Source organism: Phacochoerus africanus, chromosome 4 (assembly GCF_016906955.1).
Source record: "Phacochoerus africanus isolate WHEZ1 chromosome 4, ROS_Pafr_v1, whole genome shotgun sequence".
Classification (NCBI taxonomy): domain Eukaryota; kingdom Metazoa; phylum Chordata; class Mammalia; order Artiodactyla; family Suidae; genus Phacochoerus; species Phacochoerus africanus.
This window is the reverse complement of record NC_062547.1, coordinates 75,540,017-75,552,331: the sequence shown is the minus strand read 5'-3', so window position 1 is coordinate 75,552,331 and position 12,315 is coordinate 75,540,017. Positions and strand designations below refer to the sequence as shown.

The window sequence follows — 12,315 nt, the reverse complement described above, 5'->3', positions numbered from 1 at the left end:
TGTGTGTCTGTGTCCAAATTTCCCTCTTCTTATAGAAACACCAATTATACTGAATTAGCCCTCCTTGAATGATCTCATCTTAACTTGACTGTACCTGCAATGAACTGATTTCCAAATAAGATCACATTCCCAGATACCAGGAGTTAGGACTCCTAACAGGTATTTTGTCCAATGTCTCATGGTTGAGTTTTGTCTGATGTTTTCTTGTGGTTAGACCGAAGTTTGGGTTTTAAGGAGGAAGAGCACAGGGGAGAAGAGGGTTTCGTCCCGTCGTATTAAGAGTACATGCCATCGGAGTTCCCGTCGTGGCTCAGTGGTTAATGAATCCGACTGGGAGCCATGAGGTTGTGGGTTCGATCCCTGGCCTCGCTCAGTGGGTTAAGTCTCCGGCATTGCCGTGAGCTGTGGTGTAGTTTGCAGACGCAGCTCGGATCCCACATTGCTGTGGCTGTGGTGTAAGCTGGCGGCTACAGCTCCGATTAAACCCCTAGCAGGGGAAGCTCCATATGCCGAAGAAGCAGCCCTAGAAATGGCAAAAAGACCAAAAAAAAAAAAAAAAGTACATGCCATCAACATGACTTAACCACTCTTGGTGTTGACCTTGGTCCCGTCTGAGTTAGGCACCTTTTTTTTTGTCTTTTTTCCTATTCTAGGGCTGCTCCCGCGGCATATGGAGGGTCCAGGCTAGGGGTTTAATCAGAGGTGTAGCCGCCGGCCTACGCCAGAGCCACAGCGACGCGGGATCCGAGCTGCGTCTGCTACCTACACCACAGCTCACGGCAACTGAGCAAGGCCAGGGATCAAACCCGCAACCTCATGGTTCCTAGTCAGGTTCATTAACCACTGTGCCATGATAGGAACTCCTTCTTCAGATCTTTAAAGGAAATGAAAACTGAAACATTTCATGAGCCCCTAAATGTGGTGTGGGCCCAGGGCCTGAATGTTAATTTGACCCTGAACCTGTATGTAAATCCCATCATCCCTCAAACATTAACCACTCAAGCCTGTTCCATTCATACCCCTCCATCCTACCTTCCCGCCCGTTCTGCCTCTTGGTTATTTTCATTATCCCTGATATCATAACACTTCATCTGCATCCTTCTAAAATATAAAGACTCCCTTCTAAAAAGGATAACCATAATGCAACATTATCACATCTAAAAAGGTTAGCAGTGGGAGTCCCCTGGTGGCTCAGCAGGTTAAGGATCCAGTGTTGTCACTGCTGTGGCTCCAGTTGCTACTGTGGCATGGGTTTTATCCCTGGCTGAGGAACTTCTGCATGCCACAGGCATTGCCAAAAAACAAAAAGTTAGCAATGATCTTTTAATATTAAATACCCCGTCAGTGTTTAGATTTTCCTATGTGTCTTGTAAATGTCTTCTAAAATTTTCATTTTGTAGTAATCTTAGATTGACAGCACAGTTGCAGCAATAGTGCAGAGTTCCTGAACACCCTTCACCAGCTTCCTCTGATGTGAAGCTCTTAGGTAACAAGCCAGGTTATCGAAGCTGGGGAATCAACATCAACCATCATCCTATTAGCTAACCTCTAGACTTATGAGAATCTGGCCAGTTTTCCCTCTCCTGCCCTTTTCCTGGGCCAGAATTACACATTGCGCCTCCTCATCTTTGTCTCCCTACTCAGGGTTGGTTCCTCAGCCTTTCCCCGTCATGACCCATTTAGAGGGTTCGGCCCAGTTATTTTGCAGAACATCCACAATTTGGGCTTTGGTGGATGTGTGCTCGTGATTTGATTAATGCCATGCATTTAGGACAAGAATCCCACAGGGTCCTCAGTGCATCAGACAGGGTGGGTCAATAATGAAAAAATCTCGGAGTTCCTGTGGTGGCGCAGTGGTTAACGAATCCGACTAGGAACCATAAGGTTGCCCTTGCTCAGTGGGTTAACGATCCGGCGTTGCCGTGAGCTGTGGTGTAGGTTGCAGACGCAGCTCGGATCCCGGGATCCCGCGTTGCTGTGGCTCTGGCGTAGGCCAGTGGCTACAGCTCCGATTGGACCCCTAGCCTGGGAACCTCCATATGCTGTGGGAGCAGCCCAAGAAATAGCAAAAAGACAAAAAACAAAAAATAAAACAAAACAAAAAAATCTCATTGCTGGTAATGAAATGTCAGATGTTTTCGTTTCACAGTTGGTTCATTTGAGTCAGGACCCCAACAAAGTCCACACTTGGCATTTGGTTGCTGTATCTCTTATGACTCTTTTCATCTAAAGCCATCAATCACCCAGCCTTTTTTTTTTTTTCTTTGCTGCTTATGTGATGAAGAAACCAGGTCATTTGTCTGGTAGGGTTTCTCAGCCTCCTAACCGGGCAGGTTGCTTCCCAGGTGTGGATGAGTGGGCTCCCCTCTCCCCTGTCATTGATCTACCCAGAAACATGGCATCCTAGGTGGTGTGAGCCCCACTGGATGACACATAGCATCCAGTTGTTTTTCTCTCTGTGTCTCTCTGTAAGACACATAACAACATAACATCTGATTGGTTCCGTCTCTCTCTCTCTCATTAAGATTGACCAGTGGGTTCAGGGGGCATCCGTCTATTTCATCCATTGTGAATTTCCCCCATGAACCTCTCTCCTCATGGTCTTAGTGGCCATTGATATCATTGTTTACATACATCATTAGGAGTTGCAAAAATAGTGACTTATAATACTTTCATTTCCTCTTGAATTTATTGTCTGGAATGGCTCTATTAAAAAAACAAAAAACGAACAGGAGTTCCCATCATGGCTCAGTGGTTAACGAATCTGACTAGCATCCATGAGGATGCAGGTTCAATCCCTGGCCTTGCTCAGTGGGTTAAGGATCTGGCGTGGCCATGAGTTGTGGCGTAGGTCACAGACACTGCTCAGATCTGTTGTTGCTGTGGCTGTGGTGTCGGCCGTTGGCTACAGCTCCCATTCAACCTCTAGCCTGGGAGCCTCCATGTGCCATGGGTGCAGCCCTAAAAAAGCAAAAAATAAAAATAAAAAAAAATTAAAAATAAAAAAAACCCACCTGACCCAAAAGAATTGAAAGCAGAGTCTTAAAGAGATATTTGTACCCCTATGTTCACAGCAGTATTATTTGCAGTAGCCAAAAGTTGGGAGCAACCGAAGTGTCCACTGATGGATAAGGGATAAACAAATATGGTCCATCCATACAGTGGAATATGATTCAGCCTTAATGAGAAAGGAGATTGTGACACTCACTACAACATGCACATACCTGGAGATCCTTGTGCTCAGTGACAGAAGCCAGACACAGGAGGACAAACATGGTCTGATTCCACCCCCAGGAGGTCCTTAGAGGAGTCAAATCCACAGAGACAGGCAGGAGATTGTGGGGCAGGGGCTGCAGGAGGGGGAGGGGAGTCAGTGTTTCATGGGGACAGAGTTTCAGTTTGGGAAGATTAGAAAGTTCTGGGGATTGGAGTTCCCATCGTGGCTCAGTGGTTAATGAATCCAACTAGGAACCATGAGGTTTCGGGTTCGATCCCTGGCCTTGCTCAGTGGGTTAAGGATCTGGCATTGCCATGATCTGTGGTGTAGGTCGCAGACGCGGCTCGGATCTCGCGTTGCTGTGGCTCTGGTGTAGGCTGGCCGATTCGGACCCTAGCGTGGGAACCTCCATATGCCGCAGAAGCGGCCCAAGAAATGTCAAAAAAAAAAAAAAGAAAAGAAAAATTCTGGGGGATGGATGGTGGAGATGGTTGCACGACAATGTGAATGTACTTAATGCCACTGATCTGAGTACTTAAAAATGGTTAAAATGCTAATTTTATGCCACATATATTTTACCCATTAAAAAAATTTTTTGAAATGGAGTATTATTTAAGAACTCCTTCCCCTATCAAGTAAGTGGTTACCCAGAAATAAAGGCTGTGCAGAAAAGACAGGGTAGATGTCTGATTCTTGACTTTTAATTAGCAATTTTCTCAGTAATGAGTTAGTTCCTCACTATACACAAAAGATCACCCAAGACGTTCTTTTCTCTTTTGTGTCACTATGAACTCATGGATGCAACGTTTGATTGTTTCCATCCACTGGGCATCTTTTTCTTCCCTTCAGCCCACAGTGGTCCATCTTTGGCCAGTGGAAACCTCTTCGAGTTGGTGCCTAAGTCCTTTGGATGTAACCCAGTGGCCTCATGATTCAGAGTCCTGCACAACGAGATGCTTTCCCTCCATCCCATACTTTCCAGCCCCAACCCCAGACCTGGCCATTTCTCTAAGGAGCCCTGCCTCCTTTTATCAGCAATGATCTTTAGAGACCACAAAGTTAGGAAAGCCGTATTTTCTTCTTTCTTCCTTCCTCCCTCTCTCCCTCTCTTTCTCTCTTTCTTTCTTTCTCCCCCACTCTCTTTATTTCTTTGCCATGCTGAGGGAAGTTCCCAGGCCAGGGATCAAACTCGCTCTGCAGCAATGACCCAAGCCACTGCAGTGACGATGACGGATCTTTAACCCAATGTACCACCAGGGAACTCCCACTCTTTTTTTTTTTTTGCTTTTTTTAGGGCTGCACCCACAGCGTATGGAGGTTCCCAGGCTAGGGGTCAAATTGGAGCTACAGCTGTTGGCCTACTCCACAGCCACAGCAACATGGGATCCAAGCCATATCTGTGACCTACACCACAGCTCACGGCAATGCCAGGTCCTTAACCCACTGAGCGAGGCCAGGGATCAAACCTGCAACTTCATGGATTGGATTCATTTCCGCTGTGCCACAATGGGAACTCCCCACTCATCTTTTTTTTAATCTATCTTTCTAGGGCCACACTCGCAGCATGTGGAAGTTCCCAGACTAGGAGTCCAGTTGGAGTTGTAGTTGCTGACCTTGGGATCTGAGCTGCATCTGCAACCTATGCCACAGCTCACGGCAATACTGGATCCTTAATCCACTGAGTGAGGCCTAGGATCGAACATGCATCCTCATGGATACTAGTCAGGTTTTTTACTGCTGAGCCGCAATGGGAAATCCCCCACTCATCTTTTTTACTTTGAAAATATTTCAGACCTACATAAGTTGCACAAAGGTGACAATGAACTCCCATATACCGTTTCTCTAGGTCAGGGGTCACTACCTGCTCTAAGCCTGTTTTTGTAAATAAAGTTTTATTGGCACACGGCCATGCCCATTCATTTACACCTGTCTGGTGCAGCTTTCCCCACAACAGCAGAGTCCAATCGTTGTCAAGAACTGCCTTCAACACCAAAAAATTTACCACTTGCTTTTTTTTTTTTTTGGCCACACCTGAGGCATACGGAAGTTCCTGGGCCAGGGATTGAACCATCACCACAGCAGTGACATCAGATATTTAACCCACTGAGCCACTAGTAGACTCCACTATTTGGCTCTTTGCAAAAGAAGAACTGTGGGTCCTCCCACAGTTAACCTTTTCCTTTCTATTTCTCTATAAACATAATCTAAAAGCACACAATATATTCTATAAAGAATATTCACATTTGTATTCTTTTTCTTCATTTTTATAAATAATTCGAAAGTTGCTCCATCATGTACATTTACTCCAAAACAAAACAAAACAAAACATGTATTTCCTGCAAATACCTTCTGTTATATAACCAGAAAGTGATAGTCAATTTCAGGAAAACTAGTACTGATTAAATAATAGCATCTACTACTATTAGCAATACTGGGCTAATATTAGCCCATAGGAAAATGTCACCAGTTGTCCCATATTGTCTTTTATTGCAACTCCTTCCCATCCCCCAGTGTTGTATTCATATTCAGTCAGGGATCACTCATTGTATATAGTTTCATAAATCTCCAATCTCCTTGTTTCTGAGACTTCTGAGGCAGCTTTGGCCTTTTTTTGTTTTTGTTTTTGTTTTTTTTTTGGTCTCTTATGACCTTGACTCTAGGAGACCAGGTCACTTATTCTGTAGGATGTCCTTCCATGTGGGTTTGTCTGATGGTTCCCACAATCAGATACAGGTTGTCTGTGTTTGGCAGGTGTATCCTAGTAGTGATGTGTCCTCAGCACATTGTATCAGGAGGCCCATTTTTTCTCCCATTGCCAGTGTGTTTACGTGGGTGGCTTGGCTAAGATGCTATTTACCAGGTTTCTAAGTAAGGTGTTTTTCCCTTTAGAATTGATAAGTCATGCATAGAAAGAAAATTTGAGATGATGTGAATATCCTGCTCCCTAATAAACTTCCACCCAATCATTTTAGCATCCACTGGTGAATCTTGCTTGGATCAATCATTTGCTGGGATGGTTATCATAGAGTGATTATTGTAGCCCTGTGATCGAATCAATGCCTGGAATTGGAATTGCTGCGTCCTACAGAAAGGTCATTCTTTCCTCCCCCCAACCCCTTTTATTTATTTATTTATTTTTTGCTTTCTAGGGCCGCACTGGCAGCATATGGAGGTTCCCAGGCTAGGGTCTAATTGGCACTGCAGCTGCTGGCCTACACCACGGCCACAGCAACGCCAGATCTGAGCTGTGTCTGCAACCTACACCACAGCTCATGGCAACACCAGATCCTTTACCCACTGACCAAGGCCAGGGATCAAACCCGCAACCTCGTGGTTCCTGGTTGGATTCATTTCTGCTGCACCATGAAGGGAACTCCACCAGTTGTTTTCTATTGTGATAAAATATACATAACACGTTTCCATTGTGGCGCAGTGGTTAATGATATATAATATATATAATATATATATATAATATATATACATATACATACACATAACATAAAATGAATCATGGGGAGTGGACATTTCAGAGGTAGGGCTGAATATATTCACCATGTTTGCCAATGTCACTGCTGTTCACGTGCAGAATTCTTTTCCTCTTGTAAAACTGGAATTCTGTCCTCAGTAAACACTAACTCTGAATCCCCTCCCCTACCCCCAAACCCACCATCCCTCTTTCTGTTTGATTTTAAGATCATTCTTTTTTTTCCCGCTTTTTCTTTTTTCTCCCCCACCCCCATTTTTTCTTCTTTTTAGGGCCACACTTGGAAGTTCCCAGGCTAGGGGTTGAATCAGAGCTGCAGCTGCTGGTCTATGCCACAGCCACAGTGACACTGGATCCAAGCCACATCTTCGACCGACATGGCAGTTTGTGGCAACGCCAGATCCTTAACCCACTGAGCGAGGCCAGGGATTGAACCCATATCTTCATGAATATCAGTCAGGTTCATTTCTGCTGAGCCACAGTGGAAACTCCCACACTGATACTTTTAATCCTAGTCCTTCCCTATGCATTTCTTTTCTGAATTTTTCCATTTAATCTTTGCAACTTCTTTCTCCCCCAGTGAAGACCCGATTCCTAATAATATCAACACAGTTGCTACTTCACTCAGTCCCACAATACACATGATAGTTTCAGAATCACTACACCCATACCCCTCGTGAAAACAAATGTACTGAACCAAGTTAAAAAAAATTTTTTTGTAGTTCTCTTTGTCTCTAGAGTGAGTACCATGTCCAAAAGTTGCATAAGCTGGTTCTTTTCTATTTTTGTGTAGTTATGATTTTCATTTGAAATACAGTTCAACTCATTTGTTTTCTATTTATATTCCATCTTAAAGCTGTTTTGCTCCATTAGTGTGGATTTAATTTTTTGTTGAATACAGAAAGCTTTAACTGTTTAAAAACTATATGAAGAGGAATACAAAACGCTATCATCTCCTCATCTCTTCAACTTCAGTTCCATCCACCTCCACAGATAACCAATTTGATGATTCCTGGTTTTTCTTTCCTTTTGCAAAATGGAGGCAGATATGTGGACATTTTATCCCCACTTCTTTATTATACACAAAGTAACATACTGCATGCATTGTTTTGAATTTCCCCCTCAACTTAACAGCATGTCTTGGAAATCACCCCACTCCACTCACAGGGATCACTCCATTCTTTTTCATAGCTGTGTAGTACTCCACCGTGGGGTGCAATGTAATGCACCAGCTTCTCTCCTGTGTACAGACATCTGGGTTGCTTCCAATGTTTTGCATTGACAATGAATAGCCTTCTGCATACTTACTTGTGTATGGTTAGAGCTATGTCTTCAGGACAAATTTCTAGAGAGGGGACTGCTTTTCTGTAGCTTGGGGATAATCATAAGCTTATGTAAGGTTTAATGCACATATGGCCTTTCACCCAGGCAGCAGGTTATTCATAGCAGAAGGTCACTGTTGGACAGCTTGGCCTCAAATTAGTCAAACTGTGCTCTCTCATAGCATTTTAGTCTAGTTCTGAATTTGCTCTCCCAGCCTGGAATCAGGGCTCTGTTTGGGGTCAGGTCTCAGCCAGGGTCAGGTGTCAGTAGTCATGGTTGGAGTCAGCCCATGGTCAGGGGCTCAGCCAAGGTCAAGGTTCAGCCTGAGATCAGGGCTCAGTTAAGGGTCCAGGCTCAGAAGATGCAGTGTTTGCTGTGGATGTGCCTGGATCCGTGGCCCCTTGTGAGCCCAAGACTGGGGCTCCCTAGGCCTACTGCACACCCACCCTACCCCCTCGCCACACACTCCAGCCGCTTTTACTTCCCCTCCCCCCACACCCTCCCCCCTTCTGATCTGTTTATGCTTGGTTACCTCCAGTGATGGGACATTGCTGCCTCCCAGGGCAGCCCCTCCCTCTAAGCCTCCCTGTAAGTGTCCTGCTCCTAGAGCTGAACAGTGAACTCAGGGAGGGATTGCTGGGCTGTTCTCAGCCCCTGGCCCCCTGCCCACTCAACACACATGGATACCTGAGCCCCTCAGATACCTATGCCTCCCCCTTCAGACACTGGTCAGGGCTAAGCCTCCTCCCTCAGGCTCCCCAGACATCGCTCTACACATCAACCCCCACTTCCTCTCCTCCACCTGGTGCCCCCACCACTGTCCTTAACCATCTCAGGTTGAGTCAGCCTGAGCCTGGGTCAGACGGCTGAGCAGTGGGGGCAGGAGGAGCTCCCCACTTCTCCAGTGACCCCTCCCCCTCCGGAGGTGAGCTGCTGCCCTGGGTGGAGGTCCTGTGCAGCTCTGCTCCTAGGAAGGCCAGCTCAGGGGCAGGAGAGGCAACAGAAAACCCTGGTAAGGAGAGTAGCCCCCTCCCCCTGTGTGAGCGTGTGGGTATGTGGGGGCTCACTTCTGGCTGCAAGTTCTTCTGCGGGACTCCGGTTGGACCATAGAGCTTCTCCAGGCCTCAGTTTTCCCTTCTGTAGACGAGTCGGTCCTGGGCCTGCCGTGAGGATCAAATGAAGTGCATCTGCGCCATCAATGAGGGAGCTGCCGCTGCTCCCATAGCCTGTGTGTCACTTGGTGCACAATAATTAGGCACCTACTGTGTGCCAGGTGGGCTTGGAGCAGTTGGGGAGCTGGTGAGGAACCGTGGGTCCTGCAGGGCGTAGCTCATGGGAGCGAGGAAGTCCTTCAGCCCAGGGGCCACAAGGGAGCTAGCTGGTTTTCCCTCCTAGGGTGGGGTGGGGGGGTGGAACCGCACTGGGCTTTCAAGGACCGGAAGGGGGCAGGGCTGGGGTCTCGCAGCAGGGGGCGGCCGCAGGTCCTTCCCTGGGGCCCTGGTGGGAGCTGAGACCGTTGGGATGCCCCTCCCTGTCTTGGCCTCACCCCCACCCTGGGGGTACCTTGAACATAACAGGAAATTTCAAATAACAGGAAACCAAGACCGGGCAAGGCAGGCGGCTCCACCCTGCCTGGGGCGAGCCACCCCGGGCCTCAGTCTGCCCCGCGGGACCGTGATGAACACCACGGAGGCCCCGGCTGAGGCCCCCGAATCCTGCCAACAGCTGGCGGCTGGCGGGCACAGCCGGCTCATCATCCTGCACTACAACCACTCGGGCCGGCTGGCAGGGCGGGGCGGGCCGGAGGAGGGCGGCCTGGGACTGCTGCGCGGGCTCTTCGTGGCGGTCAGCTGCCTGGTGGTGCTGGAGAACCTGCTGGTGCTGGTGGCCATCGCCAGCCGCATGAGGTCACGGCGCTGGGTCTACTACTGCTTGGTGAACATCACGCTCAGTGACCTGCTCACCGGCGCTGCATACCTGGCCAATGTCCTGCTGTCAGGGGCCCATACCTTCCGCTTGGCGCCGGCCCAGTGGTTTCTGCGCGAGGGCCTGCTCTTCATGGCGCTGGCCGCCTCCACCTTCAGCCTGCTCTTCACAGCCGGCGAGCGCTTCGCCACCATGGTGCGGCCGGTGGCCGAGAGCGGGGCCACCAAGAGGGGCCGCGTGTGCAGCTTCATCGGGCTGTGCTGGCTGCTGGCCACCCTGCTGGGCCTGCTGCCCCTACTGGGCTGGAACTGCGTGTGTGCCTTCCAGCGCTGCTCCAGCCTGCTCCCGCTCTACTCCAAGGACTACATCCTCTTCTGCGTGGTGGTCTTCGCCTGCATCCTGGCCACCATCACGGTGCTCTACGGAGCCATCTTCCGGGTGGTGCGGGCCAACGGGCAGAAGGCCATGCGCGCCCCCGCCCGCCGCAAGGCCCGCTCGCTGCTTAACACGGTGCTCATGATTTTGGTGGCCTTCGTGGTGTGCTGGGGCCCGCTCTTCGGCCTGCTGCTGGCCGACATCTTCGGCTCCAACGTCTGGGCCCAGGAGTACCTGCGGGGCATGGAGTGGATTCTGACGCTAGCTGTGCTCAACTCAGGCATCAACCCGCTCATCTACTCCTTCCGCAGCCGGGACGTGCGCCGGGCTGTGCTGAGCTTCCTCTGTTGCCCGTGTCTACGGCTCGGCCTGCGAGGACCTGGGGACTGCCTGGCGCAGGCGGCGGAGGCTCAATCTGGAGCCTCCAACACCGACAGCTCGCTGAGGCCAAGGGACAGCTTTCGCGGCTCGCGCTCGCTCAGCTTCCGGATGCGGGAGCCTCTGTCCAGCATCTCCAGCGTGCGGAGCGTCTGAGCCCATGGCTGGGGCGGTGGTCCATCCACGTGGTGCGCGCTGGCGCGCAGGGGAGCTGCAGGCGGCCCGCCTGCCGCGTGGAGATGAAGGAATTGGGCAACTGGGAACGTGCATTCCAGGGCCCCGTGGTCTTCCCCGAAGCCTCCTGCAGCTGCTGATGCAGAGCTCGTTTCCCACAGTTTGCTGGGAGCGAGAGGCAACTGCTCTTTGGAACCAAGAGCTTCCTGGAATGGGGTTGAATGAGGTTGTTGTGTATGGCGCCCCTCCCCCCGCGTTCCTGCCCCCGTGTGATTCTGAGGCAGTTCCAACCCCTCTCTGGGCCTTAGTGGGGCTCCCAGGCTGCAAGGACTGGGCCATGGCATCCATGCCCAGACAAAACGGAAGGTCAATGAGAGGATGAGATGTTGCAGCTTCTCCTTAATCACAGGTGGCACCCAGGTGATGGGATGAGGGCTGTGGTTCTGCTTGAGCTGTACTGGGGGCCCAGGAGGGCCATGAGTCCGTGGGCTTGGGGAGTGTGGTTGTGACAGAAAGTGGTGGAGTATGGGGGGGGGGGGGCGTGTGTGTGTGTGTGTGTGTGTGTGTGTGTGTGTGAGAGAGAGAGGCTGAGGGCGGAACAAGCTGTGCCTATGGGTATGTGCTCATGTGCCCGTGTGTGCACAGACATAGCTTGCCATACACATGTGTGTGACCAATCCACTCTGTTGGTGTGTGGTGAGTGTTTCTGGAGGCTGCCAGGCAGTGGGGAGGAGGAGGCTGTGACATTGACACCCGCCCCTTCTCGCTCACTTCCCCTTTCCCTGCCTTATGTCTCATCTTAGGTTCCAGGCAGCCTCCTTTCCCCACCTCTGGCCTCTGCATCTTTTGGGCCTCAGCCTGGGGGCCAGCAGCGGGGGACCTGCCTGGCCCTCCTGGCCTCATTCAGGGAATCTCACCCACATCTGTAGAGTTCCCTTTAGCACTAATTGCCTCGCCCTTCCCCATCTGTAAAATGGGCTGATAGGGGACAGACCCCCCCCCCACCACAGGAGGCTGTCAGTTACTCGCTCAGGGCTCTTGTGGCAGCACATGGCATCAGGGTGTGCAACCAAATGTCCATCGATGGAGGGAATGTTTACATCTGTGCCATCCAGCATGGGACCCCCACATGACTACTGAGCCCTTGATAAATGTCCAGTGCTACTGAAGAACTGAACTTGGACTCCATTTGCATTTGAATGGCCTGTGAGACTCCAGGCAGCAGTACGGGACAGTGTAGGGGTTCACCCTCCATATGTAGCCACCTTTGGCTGGTAGGAAGTTCTCTGTCTTCATCCTCCCAGCCAAGACAGTGGCCTCCAATTCTCCTCTGCAGGATGGAGGATGCGGTGATGGGAAAGCATTTTCCTGTGCTGTCCAGGAAAGCAGGCATTAGCCACATGTGGCTACTTAAAATGAATTAAAATGTATTTTAAAA

The 12,315-nt window shown here is 49.9% G+C and overlaps 1 protein-coding gene across 1 annotated transcript; it reads left to right on the top strand.

Moving 5' to 3' along the window:
* Positions 1 to 8,573: 8,573 nt before the first annotated feature.
* S1PR4 (sphingosine-1-phosphate receptor 4) lies at positions 8,574 to 12,315 on the top strand. Its single transcript, XM_047777572.1, has 2 exons — positions 8,574 to 9,036; positions 9,619 to 12,315. Exon 2 carries the CDS (start codon positions 9,702 to 9,704, stop codon positions 10,857 to 10,859), a length of 1,158 nt encoding a protein of 385 aa, XP_047633528.1. The 5' UTR covers positions 8,574 to 9,036; positions 9,619 to 9,701; the 3' UTR covers positions 10,860 to 12,315.